At 43.3% G+C, this 25,287-nt stretch overlaps 1 protein-coding gene across 1 annotated transcript; it reads left to right on the top strand.

Moving 5' to 3' along the window:
• Window positions 1–6,020: 6,020 nt before the first annotated feature.
• Window positions 6,021–10,670, top strand: LOC311614599 (voltage-gated potassium channel KCNC1-like). Its single transcript, XM_084869648.1, has 4 exons — window positions 6,021–6,505; window positions 6,787–6,977; window positions 7,557–8,090; window positions 8,328–10,670. The coding sequence occupies exons 1-4, from the start codon at window positions 6,367–6,369 to the stop codon at window positions 9,147–9,149; spliced, it is 1,686 nt and encodes a 561-aa protein (XP_084725774.1). The 5' UTR covers window positions 6,021–6,366; the 3' UTR covers window positions 9,150–10,670.
• Window positions 10,671–25,287: the final 14,617 nt, after the last annotated feature.

Here is a 25,287-nt window from a genome sequence, read left to right as displayed (position 1 = left end):
ACCCCAACTTTGCAGGGGCCTGAACCCTTACCCCTTCTGAGGGAGGTCTCCTGCCCCCATGGCTGCTTAGCTTCCCATTCCCAGCTAAAATTGGGACCCAGGTAACAGACAGAGACTTGGCTGACAGCAGCTGCCCTCTCACTGCAACAAGACTTGTTTGAGTTGTCTTGTACCCATGGTGTGGGAAAGTGGGTTTTTGATATCTAAATCCTGCCTAGTACCAGGAATACTCAGGGCCTACTCAAGAACACAAATAATCCTTTCCACTAATATACACAGGGTAAAATAAGATTGTTGTTAGAGTATTAAATTTGACAGTAAAATAGTAGTCAAGTTTTCAGACTAATTTAAATTGGCTAATTGAAATAAGCAAATATTCTAGAAAAATTAATTGTACTGGACAAAAGGCTGTTCCTAAAGTGTTAACTAAAATTTTTATTGGTAGTTCATCTCATGGTAAAATTATGCAACATGTAATGAACCTAAAGCAGTCATATTTTAGTGCAAAAAATTAAAATTTAAAAGCTATCAAGATCACATTATACAATAAAATTTCCAAAAGTCTCCTAATATTTAAATAAAAAAGGGGGGATAGTAGAAGAATATCATGTAAGGAAAAATATCCTGTAAGTAAATTACATCTAGAAAATTTTTACTTTAGAAAATTAACTTTCATTTGTAATGCTGTCAGCAAGACACCCATGAAAAACACACATGGTGTCAAAACAAGCCAAAAGAAAACTGTTTGGGCAAAAAATGAAAAAGGATTTCAAGTCAAATTTATAGAAAAGATTCCTTTATTAACTTTTGGTTGAGAATATGTTTGTATATTTTCAGAAAACAACTCCAAGACCATGTGGATTCTTGCAACAGACAGGAATTGATAGGACTACTCCAGCCATGAAGACAGAAGAGAAATAGTCCAGATATGGAAGATGCTGACGACACCTAGCAGTCAGCAGCTGTGCATTGCTGAAGGTTGCCCAGAACCAAACCAGAGAGGGTTGGACCTGCATTACCACCTTATGTCCACCATCCAGAACTGAAATATCATTGCTGACATGTACACATAAGGAAGTGTTTGACATTGAAATTGGGACTCAAAAGAATTGTTGGCCCAGAAAGAAACTTATTATAGACTGATTCATTTGCCTCTCAGCATAACCATTATGGCTTGTCTCAGATTCAGTTCTTATAAGGGTATTTCTTATATCACATGATTTCATGCATCTAGGGGAAATAATGAACAACATAAAATGATGAACAAAAACAAACCCAGAGACAGGGAAGCATCGATCAGTCTGTCAAACCTCAGAGGGAAGGTAGAGGAGGGTGGGGAAAGGGGGAGCGATCAACCAAAGGACTTGTATGCATGCATATAAGCCTAACCAGTGGTCATGGACAACAGGAGTGTGGGAGCACAGGTGGGGAGGGGTTTGGGATGGGAATGGGGAGGATGAAGACAAATATGGGATACCTTAATCAATAAAAAAATTTAAAAAAGAAAAATAAATAAAAAATAAAATTTCTTCATCATCCACAACAGATATAGAGACAGTAAAACAACAGGCAGACTGTCAAATTACAGTGGGGAGGGGAGGAAGATCTGGGGGAGATAATAGATCAACCGAAGGACTTGTGTACATCCATGTAAGTACAATCAATGGACATAAAACTCTGGGGAGGGAGGGTATGTATGGGAGGGAGGGAGGGGGCAAAAAAGATCAATAAAATATATTAAAAAAATAAATAAATAAAAATAAATAAATAAAATTTCTTACTAACTTCTTGTAGAAAATAGATTTTATTTGTGTTCCTCCCAGAAGTTTCTAGTTTCCAATCAAGACAAGCTTCCCATTCATTCATTTTAATTTTAGAGCTGGCTCCATTTTGCCATCTTAAGTTGATATCACTTCTAGTTAAATTTTCCCATTTCTATAAGTACTTGCACATAAAGGCTTTCTGTAGCAGTGTTAATGGGGGCTGGGAGTTTCCAGCAAAAGGTGATTTGAACTAGTGGTTTTAGAGCCCTCTAGCACTGAGATTGAGTCAATTAACTTCATCTCTCTGAGTTTCAATATCCTCATCTGTAAAATGGAGATAACTCTTCCTGTCCTGCCAACATCACAGAACTATGGGGTGATACTTTGATGGCCATTTGGGTGGTAACTTGTCATAGCCAGATTGCCCGTGTTTTAATTGAGTGCTAGGTATTGAAAGGTAGTTGAAGGATAAGGAATGCTCCACAGATTTAAAGGGCTTAAACAAATGAGTGTTAGAATTATACCAACTTCAAAATCAGCATCCCTCTGGGGTGGAGGGACAACTCTAGGGGACAATGGCATCATGTGCTCTGGGCCTGAGGATGGAGGTAGATGGAAGAGGAAATTGTGGTCTGAGATCTTGGCTTGAAATAGGAGTCTTGCTCTGTTTGTAGGAGTTCCAAGCCAACCAGAAAGTCAATTTTCAAGATCATTTCATTTAAACATCATTTGGCTGCCTAAATTCCACCTCAGTCCACAAAATGTGATTCAGCCCCATGTCTAAGCCCCCGTCACCCTTCAGTGCTCTCCATTTTCCATCTCATTATCATTCTTTCTTCCCTTACCCAGCTTTTTAAGGAGGCCTTTTGTCCCCAGCCTGCCAGCAACCAGCTTATTCAGGGCCCCATCCTTTGGACAGATTCCTGGAACTCTAAACCCAGTTGGGAGAGGAATGAAGAAAGAGGACTCCTGCCTGATTTGTCCTTGGGCCTCTGCCTGATTTATAGTCATCTGCCCCCAATTTCATTCTGGAACCAGGCTAGGGCCAGGCCTTATTTTCCTGGCAGTCCAACTCCTCCCCACCTCTTTCTACCCAGGCATTCAGCCATAGGCCAGCTGGAGGTCAAGGATGATGGCTTATTGAAGGGGCCAAGCAGCTGTCCTTGGCCTAGATGCAGCCCCAGGGAGCTTCTTGTTTCCTAAACTTCCAAGAATCTCCATTCTCAGATGAAGAATGCTGTCAGTTTTTGGAAAATGACACAAAACTTGCCTATCTTTTTCTTTTCTGCCTGAAATTAAACCTTCCTTTCCTCTGATTTACAATGTAGATGATTCCTACTAGGAGCTTGACAAAGAAGGCTTTGGGAGATCAACTAGGGTGCAGTTCTGTGTCCAAAGGGAGAAAGGCCTAGCTTTTTAACCTCTAGACTAGCTTGTTAAAAGCCCTATTGATAGAATTTGGGAATGTTCTCTCTGGCTCTGGACCCTGGGTCTTCAGTTCTGCATATTCTAAATAGAGGGGACTATGTCAGGTCCAGGGAACAGCTTTTAGAGCTGGTTCAGAGAAAGAAGGTCTGAATCCCCTCTTCCAAGTCCCTTTAGGAAACTGGACTCTCTGGCTCCCAAGCTGTCTGTTATCTACATTCTTCAAACTTTCTTGGTGAAGGTATGTAATAATACATCTGGGTCCTGTTTTCTGCCTACAGAAAGTTTGGCTATGTGGATATCCTATGGATTATTCCTGGAGGGTGGCTTCCCTGTCCCCTCACCCTTCAGGAGAGAAAGGGAGAGCAGGGTGTGGCTGGGAATTCCACTTTCTAGGAACAAGGCCAGTATGTGAAGCTAAGCTTCTTAGCCACTGTGTGGCACAATTTACCCACTTTTATGTGCAAGGCTCATGGGTGGTGGCTGGGTACAAAGCAAACTGAAAATTCTGAAAACTTTTCAGTAATTTATTGTTGACTTGGTTACTAATATGATGAGGGTGCTTGGGCAAATATCATGCCCATTGTGAGTTTCAGTTCTTCATTTTGTGACCTGGGAAGCAAGTAGGTGAGTGTACCACGACAGTCATCTGAATGGTGCAATTTTGTACTTTTGGGATGAATATAGAAAAACACACAAGGCCCAAAATTTGTGTGTGGAGTTTGGAGTGAGGAGTACGTGGGTTATGGAAGCAGAAAGACTTTCCAACGCATGGACCAATATTTCTCCTGAGCCTTCCATTGTACCAGGGAAAAGATGAGCAAACCATTAATTTGCTGCGTAAACAGTGAGTGATTCCAGGCACTGGGTGATGGAGGTAAAGCTGCAGTGGTAGGTGGGAATAGAGTGGATTGTGGGTGGGACACCAAGATAAATACACCCCAGAGGTGGAGAAGCTAAGGAGTAAACAAACAACCAGCACACAAAGGAAAATGGAGACTATGCTAAATAGAACTACAATATAAACTGTTAGGGAGATGGAGAGAGAGGAGGAATACATTCTGACAGAATGGGAAGGAAGGTCTCACAGAGGAGGAAATATTTTAGCTGGGCTTTGAAAGTGTGTGTGTGTGTGTGTGTGTGTGTGTGTGTGTGTGTGTGTTCCGGAAAAAGAAAGGGCACGAGGGGGGAGGAAAGGCAGACATTCTTGACAGAAGGAATGGCTTAAAAAAAGGTAAGGGGATGGGTTCATTTATGCAGTTTGGGAGTATTTTCCTGGATTATCCGGGTGGCACCAAGGTCATCACAAGGGTCTTAATAAATGGAAGAGGTGGTCAGAGTGGTGAGGTGTGAGAAGGACTCAATCCATTGTTACTAGCTTTGAAGATGGAGGGAAAAGAATATTAAGTGGCCTTTAGAACCTCCAGAGAAAAATGGAGTCCTGCCAATACTTTGATTTTAGTCCAGTGAGACCTGTGTTAGCCTTCTGACCTTCAGAACTGAAAGACAATAATACATTTATGTTATTTTGAGCTACTAAATGTGTAGAGATTTGTTATGGCAACAATTAGAAAAGTAATACAGTGGGGAAATGGACACATGCACAATAATGTTTTAGTAAGAAAAGTGCTCTAGAATAAAAACCTCAAAGCAGGCTGTGAGAAGGTAGAGGACAGGACCTTGTTTTGGGGAGAAGGATTCAAAGAAGGTTCTCCCAAAGAGGTGATACTGGAGATGGATGTGGAAGAATAAGTAGCTAATAGATAGCTGGAAGGGGTAGGACAGTCATGAAAGAGACTGGTTATTTTAGGGATTCAAGAAGGGCTAGTATGGATGAGGGGCAGGACACAGGAGGGAAAGGGGGTGGGGAATTGAGACAGAAAACTAATTGTTGCCTCAATGCTTCTCACTTGAAAAGTGCTGAAGTGCCCAAGTTATTGCCTGCCCTCCTTGGCTGATGTAAGAATAGGCTTAGTGGAGTTAAGGCCTGCCACAGCTGTGTTTGTCACTACCACCCACTCTTCTCTCCATTCTCACCATGAGTCCAACTGAAGGGACCTTCCCCTCCACCAGCCCCACAGCAGGGCAGTGATTAAGAGGGAAGAGAGAAGTGAGGACCCCCCCCCCCCCGCCTTTTTTTTTTTTTCATGTCTTGAAACTCAATCCAACTGACTCTGGCTCTGAGAGATGGACTGAAAAGGAAGAACTAGGGAGTATGTTAAATTGCGGTAGGAATCTATATTCCTCCTAGAAATTTTGGGTCTGGTGGTGAGAGACATTTTTGGAGCTGAGCCAAGAGGTGGGGGTGGGGCTATCTTGGAATTTAGGATTTTCTGAGTACTTGATTAGCAAACTCTCATCAGTAGCAAAATAGGAGATTTGCCTAATTCCCAGGAAGGGGTCCTGGAGGCAGAGGTGGAGGAAGAAATGAGAAAGAGGGGGAGGAGGGAATGTGGTTTATCTCAAGGAGCTGGGGATGCTGCCAATCCTGGCATAGGTCATGAGCAAGCAGGCTTTTTCTCTGAGGCTGTTTGTTCCCCATGCCCCTGTCTTTCTCCAATTCCTACTCCCATCCTTGGCACCAAGGCCTCTGGAGAAAAGGGAAGAAAAATTAGTGCTGGAGGGGGAAAAAAAGAAAAAGAAAAAATGAGTGGGCAGAACAGCTAGATACAGCCAAGAGCACATCTAGCCTCCTCATTTCCCCCTCCCCCACGCTCCTTCCTCCTTTTCAGACTTCTGGTGAGAGGAATGTAGTGGAGCTGGGGGGAAGGTGGGGAATTAGAGTGAGGATGGGTGGGGGTGGGGTAGGGAAAAAAGTTGTTCGAAATATTAACTGGCCCTGTGATGTGGCTTCTGGGCTGGAGCCTGACTACCTAACTTCCTGTTTTTCTTCCAGCTGCCTCCTCCCCTCCCTCTGCTCTGGGCTGGAACTAAGCTGGGGGAGGAAGGAGGAGCAGCAAAGTTGGCCAGGGTCTCTTGTCTGATTCCCTGCAGGCTGGGGGCCAGGAAGCCCTTCCTAAACAAGCAGGCAGGAACACATATAGCTCTGAAGCAGATTGTTGCTTCTCAGCCTTTGCTCCTCTGGCCACAGCAGGAACGGGAGGCTTCTGGAAGGCCCCAGGTCCTTGCCAGATTTTCCATGAGCACAGCCCGGTCCTGAGGCTTCTGAGATCTCTCCATGCAGGAACAGTCAAGAACTCCGGAGGCAGCAACAATGCTGGCCACACCACCCGCCACGTCGTCGTCTCCAGCCCCTCTGCCCAGCCAGCCGCTGGTCCCTTCACTGCCAGTGTTCGTGGATCATGCAAAACAACCAAGTGAGTAAAGAAGGACTGACTGAGAGGTGGAGGGAATGGGAGGTGGGTGTGTGAGGTGTGTGATGTTCTCAGACTGGAGGTGGCTGCCTGTGCCCTCACCCTTTTTTGTCCTCAAGGACAAACATGGGTGGTCCGAACAGGGTGCCAGTTAGGGGGTGTTTGGGACACTGAAATATTGATCTAGATAGATATTTTGACTCCCATGGTTTGCCTTTCTGTACTCCTACCACTCTCTCTCTTTCCTATGCCCCCACTCTCTTCTTGCCCCTTTTTGTTCCCAGGCAAGGAGCTCATTAAGCCCAAAGCAATTTTAGGGCGCCCAGTAGAGAGACCAACGGATGCTGCTGCTGCTGGTACTGCTGGTGCTTTTGGTGCTGTTGGTGCTATTGGTGCAGCTGATGCAGTTGCTGCTGCTGCTGAGTGCCCGGGACCAAGTGCCAGGGAAGTCGGAGTCAAAAATCATCGTTGTCAGGTCTGCCGACCCCCCAGCCCATTTCTGAAGTCAGGCACTTCCTACTCCTTGAGGAGGCCAAGGGATCTCTAAGGTCCTTCAGCTTCCTCTGTCACTCCCATCTTCACTCCATTTCCTGCACTTAGCCTCTCTTGGCAGCTTCTTTTTTAACCCACCCCCATCATTCCCCCACCCCAAGCTTTCAAAGTGTTAGAGGATTAAGAGACATTCCTGTCCCCATCTTGCCCATTTAGTCTGGCATTGCTTGTCTGTGACTCCTCTGCTGTATACCATGGCACAACTGTTCTCTCAGAGTCACCAGGCATCTCCTAAGAGCTCCTGAAAGACATCTGTATCCAGGGTAGGCTGGTTTTTCTCCTGGAATTGCTGTGCCCAGGAGAGACTCTGGCTAGTCACTGTGACTACATCTGAGAGTTGGCTGTCCTAATTCTTGAAGACCCAGGAGGAAGAGACACCTCTGGATCCTAGCCTGGGCTAGCCTCCTTTGGGTATCTGTGGCCCATCACTTCTGTGGCCCTCAATTCTCTCCCTGCCCTGGATAAGCCTTGTCCTAACCCCTGTCATCCCTCCTCTTGCCAGCGGATCCGAGCCAGCCGAGAAGCAGGCTCACAGTTTGCCATGGAGGGCTTGGATGATAAACTGATCCTGAACGTTGGGGGCATGCGCCATGAGACCTACATCAGCACTTTGCGGGCCTTCCCGGGCACACGTCTCTACAAGCTGACCGAGCCACCCCCACCTGGTACCCCAGCTGCTCAGGGTCCACCAGTTCGAGAGTTTTTCTTTGACCGAAATCCTGAACTGTTTGGCTACGTGTTAGGCTACTACCGTACTCGGCAGCTGCACTGCCCTGCCAACGTTTGTCGGGATGTCCTAGAGGAGGAGTTGGCTTATTGGGGCCTGGCAGAAGCACCGCTGGCACCTTGCTGCTGGCTCAAGCTGAGTGGCAAGGAGACCCAAACCCAGGACTTTCTGTCTTGGGAGGTCTGTGAGAATGCCCACATGGATGAACGCCTTTTGCTGAACGCCGTTGAAGGCCAGGGACTGCGGAATGCTTGGAAGCCATGGCTCTGGGTGCTTCTTGACCAACCCCAATCTTCCTTAGGGGCCAAGGTAACTTATTAACAGTGTTGTAACACCATGTTAAACACTCTTACTCACAAAGGGCCCTGCCAAGATGCCACAATGGCACATACTTGGCATAGTGCTTGGGCCCTGAACCTACAAACACCCAGGACAATTTGAGGGGATTCTCAAAAAAGGGAGGCAAAAAAGGGTGGGTGGGGTCCAGTTAGAGAAGTGGGAGTGATTGTAAATGGGGGTACTTCTGACATGCCTCTTTTCCCCCAGTGCCTTTCCCTGATCTCCACACTCTTTGCCGTGTGTGCTCTGGTCATCTTCTTCCAGGAGACGGAGATCCAGCTGGATTACTTCTCTGCCAACTTCACTCCCATGGGACATGGGGAAAGGGTAGGGGGAAGCCATCAGGAGCGGCAGAACAATGGTCTTGTTTACCGCCGTGCCCCCCACCTACTCTACCTGGAATTGCTCTGTGCCCTTTGGTTTGGAACTGAGCTCTTTGCCCGGGCCATTTCCTGCCCTGATAAGGTGCGCTTCCTGTGTAGCCCTCTCAATCTAGCCGATATTTTTTGTCTTTTCCCTGTGCTGGTGGAATTGGTGGTGGGTGACAAGGCTGAACAGCAACCCCATCTCAGCCTAACACTTGGGGCCATTCGTTCTCTCTATGTCCTCAAACTAGTTCGTCTCCTAGGATTCCTTGAAAAGTCCCTGGCCATGAGAGTCCTAGCTCACACCCTTCATTCTTCTTGGAAGGAGGTGTGTGCTTTTCTCTTGATTTGGGTAGCTGAGATCTTATTCTTTGGCTTGCTCTTCCTCTATGGGGAGCTCTTTGGCATGTCCACCCCAGGTCAGGGTGAGCCCCATTTTGGAGACATCTTTACATGTCTCTGGTGGACTGTCATAACTCTCACCACTGTTGGCTATGGAGATGTCTATCCCCTCTCTTCTCTGGGCCAGCTCACTGCTGCTATCACAGCCACGATGGGAATGTGCACTGGTGTCTTGTTGGTGCCTGTGCTCCTTGTCCGTTTCCAACGCTATTATGCTGTAGCTCTGGCCCACCAGAAACTGAGGCCCAATGGCATCCTGTAATGGGCCCATTGGTCAAGAGGGGTAGACCCCACTATCCCTACCTTCCTCTTGCCAGTTTTTGGTTAAAAGATAAGGATTTCTAAACCTGGATTTAGCAAAAAATCCTTCAGAGAAGTCCTAGGTTATGGCAATCTCTGCTAGTCAGTATTGGCTAGCATTAGCCTGAAGGGTAGACTCCCCATTACCAGGTGGGCATCCTGAAGGAAGGGGCTTAGGAGCAAGGCCAGCTAGGCTTCAGCTTCTCCCTGCCCCACCCTAGGCCTTTCTCTTAATCCTGAAGTGACCAGGAATTATAGAGGATAGTTTTTCCTGGATTGGTGCTATAACCCTCTCTCACCCAGCTCCCTTCTCCTATCCCTTTATCCCTTTCTCCCTTCCCCTCAATTATATCATAGTTTAGATAGGGGACTTTTGAATGATGATAGTAATAAGATATTAACATCAATGAATATCAATGGTGATTGCCTGTGGGTGTTAATAGCAACGGTTTGTGGATATCTGACAGCAACTAGTTATGAGTATTAATGGCAATCAGTCCAACAGTGCCCAGGCATAGCCAGATTGTAGCATTGATTTACATACTGGCTCTGGGACAAATGCTCCATAGAGCCATAAGGAGGCCTTTGGAGCCTTCTTATAAACTCTAAACAGATGTGGATCAGCCAGATCTGAACTTGGGAAAGCACTCTAACTTCCTGGCTTTCTTATTATTCCAGTATATTTTTCCCTACTCCTTCCCTCTTTTCCCATCTCAGTGATTTTTTTTCATAATATTTTAGATATAGTATTAACCATTATTAACCACAATATATTAATCAATATTAACCATGCTATCTCAGCTACAATAACAATATGTAGTCACTAAGAGACATGAAATATTATTGCTGCACATTGCATAAGTGGGATCAAGGAAATTAAATTTGTTGGCAAGAAAAGGCAAGTGATTTCCACTTCCAGATTTTTAAAAATATATTTTTGGATATACGCATTTATAATTCTTTTTTAAAAATTCCAAACACTTTTCAGTACCCACAACGGGTCTACCTCCAACCCTTGCTGCTATTGATTATACCCCCTTTTCCACCTCGTGTCCTCCTTTTTATACTACCTGTATGCTCTTCACTCCTGGCTTTTCCTGTGGTGCCAACAACCATGTACCTCTCCTGGAACTGGCTTCCAGGAGGGAGAGAAGGGACCTCCTCAGGTATGACTCCAAGCTTCTGAGGTGTCTGAGGAAGTCCTCCAGGCAACTGAGCTGATCAGGGAGGTTTAAGTGAACTCTCATTGTTGTTGAAGCTGTGAGCATAATTCTGTTTACAAAACTTTAAAATAAAATATCATTTGAACTCTCCATTCCAAGGTGCATCTGTGATTTTGGGGTCGAAGCTTATAGACAATGAGCAGAAATAGGGTTGGTGTAATAAACAATGACAAGATGTGTGGGCAAATTATTTGATAGGGTAAAAACAATTTGCTATCTTTATTGTATCTGTTTTTCAGAATAAACTATTATTACACACCTTGATGAGAGAAGAACTTTTCGTTTTTATGGGAACAGGGTGGGCTGGGGAAGGGGGAGGCCCAGGAATTGAGGAAGTAAAATAGAAGACTTGCTGTCCTGTTTAGGGCATGGTGGTGGAAAACTTGGGCGTTTATCAGAAATAGGAGCTTGTGTGGGGAGAAGTTTCCATTTAAGAAACACTGAAAGAAGCCCAGCCGGCGTGTCTTAGTGGTTTAGTGTTAACCTATGAAACAGGAGGTCACGGTTTGATTCCTGGTCAGGATACATGCCCAGGTTGCAGGCTCAGTCCCCAGTAAGGGGCGTGTGTGTGTGTGTGTGTGTGTGTGTGTGTGTGTGTGTGTGGTGATGATGGATAAATGATTCTCTCTCAACATTGATGTTTCTCTCTTCCTCTTCTTCTCCCTTCCTCTCAGAAATCAATAAAAATATATTTAAAAAAAATAAGCCTGTACATACCACTAGAAGGGATGGTAGGGAAAGTATTCTAGTAAAAACAAAACAACAACAAAAAAAAACCACACACACACAAACAGAGTGAATGTCAGGGCTCGGAAAAGCCTAGGAACTCATCAAGTCCAACCCCCTTTTGTTTCAGGTAGGGAAACTAAGGCCCAGAGAAAGGCTGGGGCTAGGCCTTGGTTATACAGTGAATCAGAAGCAGAATTAGAACTGCAACCATCTTTGTCACACAATAAGGAACAGGTTTTACCTTTGCATTTGGGTTGGATGGTCAGATATTTTAATCCAAGAAGGGGAGAAGGGATAGGGGACTATAGATTTTCATGACCTGACTACTACTTCTATAATGAATTATTATGAAATGACAGTGATGAAAGGCTTAGTATATGCCTATTTATGTAACAAAACCCTATATTTGCATCTCTCCTAAGCCTCACATAATGCTCTGCAATAATGAATCCACAGATTGCCCCAAATTTAGTGATACTCCAAGACTGAATTAACAAATCCCCTAGACCAGTGGTTGGCAAACTCATTAGTCAACAGAGCCAAATATCAACAGTACAATAATTGAAATTTCTTTTGAGAGCCAAATTTCTTAAACTTCTTCTAATGTCACTTCTTCAAAATAGACTTGCCCAGGCCATGGTATTTTGTGGAAGAGCCACACTCAAGGGGCCAAAGAGCCACATGTGGCTCATGAGCTGCAGTTTGCCGACCAAAGCCCTAGACTCTAGGACTATTCTTGAATATCAAGCTTTCCCCAGTATTTAATCTTCTCATGATTTAGATTCTATTTCTATACTAGGGTCATCCTAGGTCTTTTGCCCAGGCATAAACTGCTTCTATTCCAAGGAGTGTATGGAGTAGATGAGGATGCTGAAAAACATGTTAATTTGAGTAGCTTCTTTCATATCTTATGAAGAGTTCTTTGCCTCACATGTTAAAACTTATCAGCCATGAAAATGACTCATTCTCATTCTCATCTTCAGAGCACAATCACACTTCATCTTCAAACATTCGTGCACATCCCCCCAAATTATTCGATAAAGTAAAACGATTCTTTTACTTACTTTACCTATGGCAGAGACCCCACTGACAATGCATGAGCTGTATAGACCTGAGAAGTCTCTTGTTACTTACTGATGATTGGGAAGGAAAGTGCAATGTCCCAGTACACACTACTATCCGGACCCCTCTATTAGGATGGGGCTGGGAAGTCTTTGTGCCAATCCTATTCTATGTGTCTGGCCCTATCTGGTGAAGCATCCACTCTTGTCTCTATTTGGGCCTGCACTTTCACATCAGACCTATAGAGGGCAACCATTGCTAGTTTATGAGAAATTATTCTGGGCGTGGTTTCCCCTCCTTTCACTTCCTTTTTCAGTGCCTGTAAAATTCTAGAACCAGAGGCTGTTAGAATCAGAGGGTGTTTAAATAACTCATAGTTGGATTCCCTCATTACACAGATAGGGAAATTGAGGATCAGAAAAAGGAAAAGACCAGTCCAAACTCAGACAATGATTTACTTTGTGGTGTTAGAGTTAGAAGTCAGATTTCCTGAATCTCAGTCCAAAACTCTTGAAATACAACATTGAGCGTCTAATGCAAATACCTCGTTTTATAATAGCAGAAACTGAGACCCAGAAAAAAACTTGTCTAAGGTCATACAGCTGTTATGACAGAGCTAGGACTCAAACCCAGGTATTCTAAATCTGGGAATTTTGAAAGATAACGTTAGGTATCTGAATCATTCTGTATATTGAAGATGTAAAGAGCTCAGAGAGGGAATGCAATTTACCTGAAGTCTCAGAGTAAATAAGTTATAATCAGAAATATAGCCCAATGCTGGATGTAAACTGGGACTGAATAAAATTTTAGGATTCTACTTCTCATATCTAAGAAACCCCAAATAGCTTGGGGACTTGGTATCTCAGAATTAAATAGTAGAGAAGGGGTGAAGTCCTTGCTTAAGCTGGCTGTTTAGCTCTAAGGAGGCTGGAATTTGGGGCACAGTGTGCGTATGTCTGTAGGAGGTGGCTCTGTGCACTCCTGTTTTGGCCCCCCCCTTCACAGAAATAAAAACTCAACAAAAGGCTCACCTCATTTCTCCCCTTTCAAATCCTCTGGCTTTGAGAGTGAGAGGATGACTCACTGGGTGCCCACAGTCTCAGAGAACATAATTGCTACCTGGGACATCACCCAGCTATCACATTTGCAGAGGGCTGCCTTGTTTTTGTCAAAGCTCTTTCCTATCCGTTATTTTAATTGAAACTGCTCCAAGTTCCAGGGAGGCAGATGGGGCATATATTATTAATATTTTTACAAAGAAGAAATGAATTTATAGATGCTGGTGATGCGAGGACTCTTTTTTAAAAAATAAATCTTTATTGTTCAGATTATTACAGATGTTCCTCTTTTTCCCCCCATAACTCCCCTCCACCCAGTTTCCCCTCCCCACCTTATACCCTTACCCCCACCACTGTCCTCATTCATAGGTATAAGAATTTTGTGTAATCTCTTCCTGCACCTCTCATGCCCTCTCCCCCTCCCCCCCACTGAGAATTCAGTCCACTCCCTTTCTATGCCCCTGATTCTATTATATTCACTAGTTTATTGTGTTCATCAGATTTTTTTATTGACTTAATTTTTAGATTTACTTGTTGATAGATATGTATTTGTTGTCACTTTATTGTTCATAATTTTCTTCTTCTTCTCCTCCTCCTCCTCCTCCTCCTCCTCCTCCTCCTCCTCCTCCTTCTCCTTCTCCTTCTGCTTCTGCTTCTTCTTCAGTAATACCCTTCAGCATTTCATATAATCCTGGTTTGGTGGTAATGAGCTCCTTTAGCATTTTCTCATCTGTGAAGTTCTTTATCTGACCTTCAATTCTAAATAATAGCTTTGCTGGGTAGAGTACACTGAGTGGCCAGATTATTATGATCTCTGAATGCATAATAATCTGGCCACTCAGTGTATATATATTAGAGGCCCGATGTATGAATTCCTGCATGGATGAGGTCTAGTCAGCCCAGCTAGGGGGAGGGGACATGGGTGGTTGGCCAGCCTGCCTGCTGGTTGAACTCCTGGTTGAGGGGACATTTTACATATTAGCCTTTTTTAAAAAAATGTATGTTATTGATTTTTTTTTTTTTACAGAGAGAAAGGGAGAAGATAGTTAGAAACATCGATGAGAGAGAAACATCGATCAGCTGCTTCCTGCACACCCCCCACTGGGGATGTGCTTGCAACCAAAGTACATGCTCTTGAGTGAACCTGGGACCTTTTAGTCCACAAGCCAACACTCTATCCACTGAGCCAAACCGGTTTTGGCTATTAGCCTTTTATTGTATAGGATTTACACTGAGTGGCCAGATTATTATGCCTTCAGAGATCATAATAATCTGGCCACTCAGTGTAATCTTGGTTGTAGGTTCTTGCTATTCATCACTTTGAATATTTCTTGCCACTTCCTACTGGCCTGCATAGTTTCTGTTGAGAAATCATCTGATGGTCGCATAGGTACTCCCTTGTATGTAACTAATTGTTTTTCTCTTGCTGCTTTTAAGATTCTTTGTCTTTTGCCCTTGGCATTTTAATTATCATGTGTCTTGGTGTGGTCTCTTTGGATTCCTCTTGTTTGGAGTTCTGTGCTCTTCCTGGACTTGTAAGTCTATTTCTTTCACCAGGTAGGGGAAGTTTTCTGTCATTATTTCTTCTAATAGGTTTTCAATACCTTGCTCTCTCTCTTCTTCTGGCATCCCCATAATTTGGATGTTGGTATGCTTGAAGTTGTCCCAGAGGCTTCTTAAACTGTCTTCATATTTTTTTATTGTTTTTTTCTTTTTGCTTTTCCAGTTGGGTGTTTGTTGCTTCCTCATATTTCAAATCTTTGATTTGATTGTTGGGATCCTCTAGTATACTGTTGAATTTCTGTATATTATTCTTTATTTCAGATAGTGTATGCTTAATTTCTGACTGGTCGCTTTCCTTTTTTTTTTTTTTTTTTTTTTTTTTTTTTTTTTTTGCATTCTCATTAAGATCCTTAAAGGTCTCACTAAGTTCCTTGGAGGTTTCTAGAAGATTCTTTTTTTTAATTAATTTCTTTATTGATTAAGGTATCACATATTTGTCTTCAACCCCCCATTACAATTCCTCCCCCCCCAAAGATTCTTGAGTAACCTTATAACTGTGGTTTTGAACTCTATATCCAGTAGTTTGCTTTCCTCCATTTCTTTCATCCATGACATGTTTCTTTGCCTCTGCATTTTGACTGTTTCCCTGAGTTGATAGAGTGGCCTTGTGTGGTAGGTGTCCTTTTTTCTTTCCGTCTAGTTGTAGAACTACTCAGCCAGCTTTCCCTTGGTTCTGGATGATAGCCCTTTTGTCTTTTAGTTGTAGTTTTGGTGTCATTGTGAGAGGCAGCATGTACAGGTGTATACCTTATGCCTCCATCTTGGTTTCTCTTGGTGCAGAGACTCTTGACCTAGCAAGTTAACAACAGATGAAATACCTTCATTCTTTTATTTCAATCCTTCTGGAATGTGGCATATAAATACCCAGAACCCCAAGAAAGCATCAGTGTTCCTCAAGTGACCTGATGGAGGCTCTCTCCCTCATTTATTCATCATTGAGCTACAGTGAGACACTCTATTGGACTTCCATTGAAGACAAAGGAGACCTGAATCCTGTTCTTGAGTGTTCTCAATCTGGATATCTATGGAGTCTCCAGCTCACCCAGTCTTCTCTTCTAGTAAAATGCTCATGAAAAGTCCCTTTCAACTGATGGTGCTGAATCAGTTTTATAGTCTTCTCAGAACACTTTATTATGAGTCAAGAGACCAGCATTCTAGTTTCAGTTCTTCCATTACCTGACTGTGAAATGGTGAGCCATTCCTTTCCTGTCTGTGAGCCTGTTTTCACATCTGTAAAATGGTGGGTCAGAGGAGTTGAAAAAATGAGTATTTGGTAGTTAAGACTCTCTGATTCAGATCATCTAGGAGATGTAGAACCTTTGTGATCTGTGATTTCCTCTCTTTGGTTGAAAGCCTGCAGGATAGGAGCCCGTTGGTCTGGTTATGAGATCCTTCATCCTGCTGCCTTCCTCCTTAGCTCTGTGAGCCCTCTCTGAGGGGAGAGGTGGGGAATGGTTGATCTTTCTGAAACCCTCAGAGGGATATAATTTCTACCTCTACTCAACAACAACACTCAGAAATCACTGGAGTTATTTTAAGTTGGAAACTATTCAGCCAGATTTACACCCTAGAGCTGGGGGTGGGGAAGAGAGAGTGAGATTGAATAAGAGACAGAGAGATGTAGAAGAGAGAGAGGTTGAAAGGAAAAGGAAGAGAGACAGACAAATAGAGACAGAAAGAGACAGAAAGACAGAGAGACAGAAGAGAGAAGGAAACAAAGAAAGGGAAGAGGAGAGAGAGAGAGAGAGAGAGAGAGAGAGAGAGAGAGAGAGAGAGAGAGAGAGAGAGAATTATAATGATAGTAGACATACTCATTACCAGATGTACTCATGGGAATAGCTGCATAAAACCCTTCATATTGCAATAATAAAATCTAGAACTGGAAGGATCCTTAAAAAAATCAAGGCCAGAGTGGGTTTTTGAAACTTTCTCATAGTCACACAAAAAGCTAGTGGCAGTGCCAGGTCTCAAATCTATGACTAGAATAATATAGCTCAAAAGAATCTGGCTTGAGACTTCAGAGGCCTGGACTTTGTGAGTCTGTCTTTGCAGGACTATGACCAATTCAGTAACACAAGAAGAGTGCCAGCCCATTGTCTGCCCTAGAGGAGGCACTAGCACCAGGAAATTCTGTTTTATCCTTCATCAGCTCTCCTCTGTGTACCAAGACACACACACCTGTGAAGACTGAATGGAGGAAGTTCAGTTCTCTAATATAGTGCTTTTAATAAATTAGAGGCAGACTTCATGAAGGAGGTAACCTTAGGGTTGGGACTTGAAGGATAAGAACATTAAAAATCTTTTAATGTCAAAGATGTACTCATCCTTCTAAAGAAATACAAACAATCCAGTTAAATTTAAAGTGGGTAGGATTTTGATAGGTGGAAAGGGAGTGGTTTTAGCTCAAGGGAATAGCACAGGGTGCAGGAAAGCATGGGATGGGCATGGATAGGGAGAGGGCAGAGGACTTAAACAGGGGTAAGGAGCCCCCGGTATTATTTACTCCATGAATGTCACGTGTCTGGGTTGGCTTGTGCTGACAGTGGAAAGGAAAGGAAGGTTTTTTTTAGCAGGGACAAAGCAAGAACATCACTGAGCTCTAGAATGATTCCCTCTGGCAGGCAGCCTTATGGAAGATGGATTAGTGGAAAGATACTGACATCAGGGAGACTTGATCCTTTTTTTTTTTTTTTTTTTTTTTTTGCTATAGTCCAGACAAATAAGTAACAAGAGTCTGATGTGGTGAAGTGGGTGTGGGTACAGATTTAGTGGAGTGCAGGGTGGTTTTCTAAAGCTTCTATGGAAAAAAATACACTATAGTATTTGAATTAGGACAATTTGGGGGAGGAAGGAGAAAGATGAGCAGGGAGTCAGAATGTAGACCACCCCCACCCTAGAACGCCCAAATAAATAGCTGTCTTCTTCTAGCTTCTGGTTGGTGTGTGTGTGTGTGTGTGTGTGTGTGTGTGTGTGTGTGTTTTGTGTGTATATCAGTGGCTTTTTTGTTTCTGTGTGTGTTATTTTGTGTTTCTCAATGTGTGTTACAGCCTCCTGCATCTCCAGGCATCTAAATGCATCCATATTATCTCTGTGTGTTTCATATACTAATCCATACTGTAGTTAAATTGATTGGCTAATAGAATAACTTCACATAGCCTTGTGCATCTTGGGGTGCAGGAATAGGCACATTTTCCTTAAATGTGTCTCTGAAATCTACTTGATTGGTTAATAAAGCTATTTCAAATTCCCTGTACTCCATGGCACACCTATGGCTTGAAATTCAATTACTGCTGACTGCAGAAATTTCCATAATGCATTTGGCTTGATTTTCCAGACAGTAATTTAGGATCCCACCACCTCTACATGCAAATCTATCCAGCTAAATGGACTGGAATTTGGAAACTCTTTTGCAAACAAAGATCTGGCTCAATAAGAGCTCTCTGCTGCCTCGTAAAGGGAATGGGAAGGTAGTTGCAGCCCTGAAGAACCCCAGACTCTTTTTTATGGTTTAATTCTGCCTAGAGACAGAGGTATGGGTTCCACATTGTCTTTAGATCTGCAGAATTCAGACCATCTCTTTCATTTTCTTTCCATTCCACACTGCGAAATGGGGAGTGTTCTCATGCTTTCTTCTAATTTCCAGGAGCCACCAGCACTACCAAGCACAGTAGGTTCTCAATAAATATTTGTTGCCTTTAATTGAATTATGGCTGTCTAAGCCAAGGTCCAAAGAAAAAGAGGAATTTGTCCAAGCTCTTAAAGAGAATTATAGCTCAAATTTTGGTTCTGAATTTCCCATTAAGAGCTCTTGTAACTATGTTATTCTGTCTCAATATAGCTCAGGTTCAGACCTCTAGCAGTGGATGGCTTTGACCAGTTGTGTGACTGGGACCAGTCCCTTTCTCCTCTCTGATCCTCACTGCTCTCATCTACACCATGGAAAGATTAGGACATAAGGTCTTGAAAACTCCCTTACAGTGCTATTTCTAGGAATTTATGACCAACACTGACAAAAACACACACACACATACACACACACACACACACACACACACACCAAAAAAAACCCTGTATGCTATTGGGTTGGGAGGAATCAGAGCTTGTCCCGGACGCTATGTCATATACTCCACCTCTTCTGACTCAAAATCTATATTAAAAGAAGTAAAATAACTTTTCCGGTTTGGGAAATCTTACTCTGGCCCATGTGCCTCTGGGAAGTGGGACAGCTTGTCCAGCATGCAGCGTCCAATGCCTTATAGGGCTAGAAAGGTCTGACTGACTGGCTGGGCAGGTGGGGAATGGTTGGCTGGGAGAAATTCTCCAGTTCCGGAGGATCTAACCCTGAGAGCAACTGCCACTCAGCCTTGGACATGTTGGCAGGCTGGGCTAAACAAGTGTGTTCTGGAAAGGCCAGAAATGATGTCATGGGACGCTTTGGGCTACAACAACAGGAAACCAGAGTGTTTACATTGGCTGACAGAGCCCAGGCAGCCTGTTTTTTTGTGTGTGTTTTTTTCACTTCCTCAGTCTATCTGTTTCCTCTGATTCAAATACTATGAAGAGAGACTTACTGCCCAGGCCAGGGAAAGCGGAAAGGAGGCCCCCAGGAGAAACAACCTCCTTCCCAGCCCAGAGAGCTAGATGATTGGTAGGAAAGGCCAGCTTTACTCTAGCCAGGGCATTGCCTAGGTCAGACCTTAGGATAGGGAAAGCAAGATAGTTAGGAGATGCTTTGAACATTACAGTTCCTTGGAAAGCAACTTCAGAATTCTCATTAAGAATGAAGCTCTAGCCCTAACCGGTTTGGCTCAGTGGATAGAGCGCTGGCCTGTGGACTGAAAGAATGAAGCTCTATCCTTATCCGGTCTGGCTCAGTGGATAGTGTCGGCCTGTGACTAAAGGGTCCCAGCTTCGATTCTGGTCAAGGGTACATGCTCAGGTTGAGGGTTCGATCCCCATGCAGGAGGCACCAGATCAATTATTATCTTATCATTGATGTTTCTCTCTCTTTCCCTCTCCCTTCTGCTCTGAAATCAATAAAAATATATTAAAACAACAACAACAAACAAACACAAAGTTCTAAACCTGAAAGCCATATTGGTCTTCTCCTTAGGTCAAATCAGTCGCCAAGTCTTATGAATGCAATGTATTTGAATCCTGTTAATCAACAATAGATTTGTGTGCAAAGTGTTGTATACTACTGTGCATATATTTATGTAGGTAGATAATACAGGCAAGTGGTGGGATACAAAAATGAAAAAGATAGTTCTTATCCTCAAGAAATTGACAATAGAGTGGCAGCGGGATGTCCTTCATCTGTTCTTGCCTCAGTTTAGGACCCTCTTTACTTGCTACCTGTACAACAGTTTCTTTTCTTTTCTTTTTTTAAAAAATATATTTTATTGATTTTTTACAGAGAGGAAGAGAGAGGGATACAGAGTTAGAAACATTGATGAGAGAGAATCATTGATCAGCTGCCTCTTGCACACCCCCTACTGGGGATATGCCCGCAATCAAGGTACGTGCCCTTGACCGGAATCGAACCCGGGACTTTTCAGTCCGCAGGCTGACGCTCTATCCACTGAGCCAACAACAGTTTTTTTCGGCTGTACAACAGTTTTTTAATTGGTTTCCAAGTTTCCAGTCTTTCCCCCTTCAATGCCTCCTTCATAATTATACTAGAGTGACTGATCTACCTCTCCAGCCCCACTCTCTCCCATCAAGAATCCTAGGTAGCATTACAGGGTGGCTCAGAATGTGGTCTTGGTACCAAGCAGAACTGGGTTTGAATGCCGACCTTATCACTCACTATTGGCTGTCTGAAAGTGGGCAGTGGTTTTGCCTTCCCAAATCCCTACTTCTCTAGCTTCAATTTTGTTTTAATTGGCTAAATGAAGATAATGACTATCTCACAGGGATGTTGTGAACATTAAATGAAATAATATATGCATGGTGCCCAGTGCAGAGTTAGCAGTTTATAAATGGCAGCTCTAATAGCTATCCTTCAGATGTGCCATGTCCTTTTCTCTTTTAACTTCTTGTTGCCATCTGTAATAGGAGCTTTTCCCTTAAAAAGTACTGCAACTGGTAGGGCAGAGACAATTGAGAGCAGTGCAATCGCCCTACTGAGGCAAGTGAGGGGGAAAATGTACCTAAGGTTGCACAAAAAATGAATTCCAGAGTTATGGCTAGGACTACATACTATTACAACTAGAAGAAAGATTCTCCAAAATCCTAGCCCAGTGATGGTTTCAGTGTACCATGCTGAAATTATATAATGCCACTAATTATTGGACCAAACCCTGAGCCCTGAAGATTTATCAACTAGTAATGCTATTTTTCTCTGAGTGGCAGGGGGCATGGAGGTGTGTGCACATGTGCGTCCACAAATACTAACTAATTTCAACCAATTTCATCTTTACAACAACTCTTTAAGGTAAGTACTATCAGTAGGCCCACTTAATAGATTAAAAGATGGCCTATGTTATTTGTCTAAGGTCACACAGCTGTAAGTGACAGATCCAGGATATAAATCTAAATAACCTAACTCTAAACTGATGAGCACTTGAAATGGGATTTACTGTGACTAAGTAACTTACTTTTTAATGATTTTATTTTAATTAATCTAAAGTTTAATAGCCAATTGAAGCTAGTGGCTACCATATTGAACAGATAAGCTATAGGCTATATTGTTTCTCCAGACTCTAGGAGAATAAGAATCATCTTATAAAATAAAGAGGGAATATGCAAATATACCATCAAGCTGCCACAAAGATGGTGGCGCCCATAGTGGAGGCAGGGTTTCTGTAACACAAAATTTCTGCACCCACAGTAGAGGCAGAGTTCCCATAAGGAGCCTTAATGAGCAATAAGCAGGGACCTGATGCTGTGCCCCCCTCCTTCCCCATGGTGCTTGACAGGGGACCTCAGGCCACGCCATCTACCCAGCAGGGCTTGACAGGGGACCTCAGGCCACACCCCCACCCTAGCACCAGGCTGGGTCAACTCAGGCCATAACCCCCACTCAGCAGGGCTTGACAGGGAACCTCAGGCCATGCCCCCGACCCTGGTGCCAGGCCGGGGGACCTGAGGCCACACCCCTCAGCCCTAGCTTCAGGCCAAGGGACCTGAGTCTGTGCCCCCTGCCTGGCAGGGCTTTACAGAGGACCTCAAGGTGTAGCCCCTCCCCCCCTAGTGGGGCTTGATGGGGGACCTGAGGCTGCATTCCCTGCCCAGCGGGGCTTGACGGCAGACCTCAGGCTGTGCCCCCCACCTGGTGGGGCTTGACAGGGGACCTCAAGGCACCCACCCCAGCCCGGGCTGGGGGACGTCAGGCCATGCCCCCCCATCCCAGCGCCATGTCAGGGGACCTGAGGCTATGCCCCCTCCACATGGTGGGGCTTGACAAGGGTGGGACGGGCCAGGTCTGTATTTAGCCCAATGGGAGGGACAGGTCTGGGTCTCATGCAATTTTGATGTGCACATGGGTGGGTGGGGACTTCACTCTAGATCCCATGGTGCACCCCAGACTCTGACAGGAGGAAGATTTTTATATACATTTTACTAATTTCCTTTCATCTCTGACACTGCTATTATAGAGAAAGGACAAATAACAATATTAAAATATTTCCTCTAATTAATCCCCTTTTAATGTGCATGAATTTTGTGCACTGGACCACTAGTATTTAATGAACAGTTTGTCATGACAGTGCCCCACACAATGCATGACACATCTGTTATGTTCAAATTCAACTAAGTTAGAAAGCTCTTGACATTTATGAAAGATGGGAGTCTAAACTAGGGCAGTCATAGTCAGTAGGGACAGAAGGGGACATATTTGAGAGATTGTTATCATCATCATCACCATTTTCATAGATAGCTAATAGGTAATAAGTACTATGGGCTAGGCAACTGTTCTAAGTGTTCTACCTGGATAATTTCATTTGATCTTCACAACAACCTTATGAAGTAGGCATAGATGCTATTATCATAATTTCCATTTTTCAGGGGAAGTCACTGAGGCACAGAAAGTTTAAGTGACTACTAAATTTAGAGCCAGGATATAAGTCAGAGGTTTCTGAAAGCTGATTTCAGAATCCAGTCTCTTAACCATTACTGTATACTGTGCAGAAGTTAGCATCTGCTGAAACCAGTTTGGCTCAATGGATAGAGTGTCAGCCTACGGACTGGAAGATCCCGGGTTCGATTCCGGTCAAGGGCATGTACCTTGGTTGCGGGCACTTCCCCAGTAGGGGGTGTGCAAGAGGCAGCTGATCGATGATTCTCTCTCATCGATGTTTCTAACTCGCTATCCCTCTCTCTTCCTCTCTGTAAAAAATCAATAAAATATATATTTTAAAAAAAAGAAGTTAGCATCTGTGGGTCTTAGTGTTGGGTTAGGTGTGGGGGCTAAGAGCAGTCAAAGATCAATATGTGTTTCTTGGACAGGGAACACTGGAGAAGAGTAACAGATATACAGGAAGCAATACGAAGACATTGGTTTGTTTCATGGTAGGGTTGTGGTGCATGTGGGACTTCCAGGATAAGCTACCAATTAGATGGTTGACCATGTGAGTTTGGAGCTCAAAGGAGAATACAGGGCTAGAAATAGAACTGTTGGAAGTAATCAGGATAATAATGGTAATTAAAGTCACAGAAATAGATTGTGATCTCCTCAGGACATGTGTGCTGTTAACAGAGGTTTCTGACACTATATATCAACATGAAGGGGAGATTCTCTGATGGTGAAACTTAATGTAGAACATATAGGCTCCTTTTGAAGATTGATGCAGATAAGCAAGAAGTAAAAGGAGCAAGGACTGAATATGTTCCCATATTGGAGAAACTTTCCTGGTTTCTCCCACACTTGCTCTTCCCCAGTGGTCTCTAGTTCGGACTATGGCTGGCTTCACCATCAACACAATCCGACAGACCCCAAATCTGGGGGTTATCTCTGACCTTTCCATCTCCATTGCCTCTCATATATTGTACAATCTATTATCAAGGTTTATCTACTATTTTTCCAAAATATATCCTGAACCTGACCTCTTTTTTCCATCTCCACCACCACTGTTCTGGTCCAAGCTAGGATACTGTTTGGCCTTTATGACTGAAGTAGCCTCTTTTCTGGTCTTCTTGCTTCCATCCTTTCCTCCTTACAGTCAGTTTTCACCTCAGCATCCAGAATGATAATATTAAAATGAAAGTTCATGTTTCTTTTCTGCTCATAATTGGCCCATGGGTGTCCCAGCATATTCAACACTTAAAATTCTATTCAAGATGCCCTAGCTTCTCTTCTGTGCTCCAGACTAAAGTTTGACATCTCCATTTGGATGTCTCACTGGTAAATCAAAGACAACTAAAATGAAACATTTGTTTCCTTCCACCCCAAACCTCCATAATCTTCCCTATCAAAGAAAGATGACATCACTATATATCCAGGTGGCAATTCAGAAACCTAAGAGTTGTCTTTGTCTCCTCATTATCATCCCATAGCCATCCAGTCTACCAGCAAGTGTTGCTACACTCAGAATATATCTCTATTATATCTACATCACTCCTCATTTATTTCTCACCAACCAGGTCATTATTTCTCACCTGTACAACTGCCTCAGCCTCCTAATAGGTCTCTCTGCTTCTACCCCTGACCTTACAAACCATTCTCTACAAGGAATCCAGAGGAATTTTTGTAAAACATCGATCATGTATGATAATTACCCTACTTAAACCATCTAAAGGCTTTTCATCACATGAGAACCACAAAGCCAAATTCTTTACCAGTATAATAGCCCATAAGGCTCTACATGATCAGGCTACTGCCAGTCTCTCCGATCCCAATTCCTACTATTCATTTCCTTTCTCGCCCAATCCAGCCATGCTTTATTATGATTATTATTATTATTATTATTATTATTATTATTATCTTTGAACAGCCTCTTTGAGTTAGTTCTACCAAACTGCCCTTCCCTGAGGTTCAATATAAAGTTCATTGCTACATTTTCTCTTTGTCACCTGATTCACTCCTTCAGTCTCATATGGTCATTGGCTCTAAGAGATTCCCTCTAACCTCCCAAACTAAGAAATTCCTTTTGTATGCCACTCTTATAGCACCCTCTCCTATTTCCCCCCAACCCCAGCATTCACCCCAAGTTTAATTATTAGAGTGGTTATCAACTTAATGATTATATTTTAAGCTCCACAATAACATATTGTCTGGCTTAGAACTCTATCCTACATTTCTAACATAGTGCCTGAAATATAGTATTCACTCATTAGCTTATTCATTCAAAACAGACATAAAGCCCTTGCTTTCATAGAGCTTACACTTTAGTGGGATACACAGTGAGTGGCAGCTATTCTATTTGATATTTATTGGATCTGTGTTCTTGATCCTGAGCTGAACTGTATTACTGAGTTTATTTATTTATTCAACAAACATCTATTGAGTATTTTCAGTGAATCAGGG

The sequence above is a fragment of the Pipistrellus hanaki genome (assembly GCF_964339955.1).
Source record: "Pipistrellus hanaki genome assembly, chromosome: X".
Lineage (NCBI taxonomy): Eukaryota > Metazoa > Chordata > Mammalia > Chiroptera > Vespertilionidae > Pipistrellus > Pipistrellus hanaki.
Note: the sequence above shows the minus strand (reverse complement) of the source record. Positions and strands in the feature narration are given on the sequence as shown.

Bases quoted from the DNA above. Each gene is read 5' to 3' on its own strand.
- LOC311614599 (XM_084869648.1), top strand. From the start codon at position 6,367: ATGCAGGAACAGTCAAGAACTCCGGAGGCAGCAACAATGCTGGCCACA. The intron at 6,978-7,556 runs GTCTGCCGACCC...TCCTCTTGCCAG, and splicing joins TCAAAAATCATCGTTGTCAG to CGGATCCGAGCCAGCCGAGA. The intron at 8,091-8,327 runs GTAACTTATTAA...CTTTTCCCCCAG, and splicing joins AATCTTCCTTAGGGGCCAAG to TGCCTTTCCCTGATCTCCAC.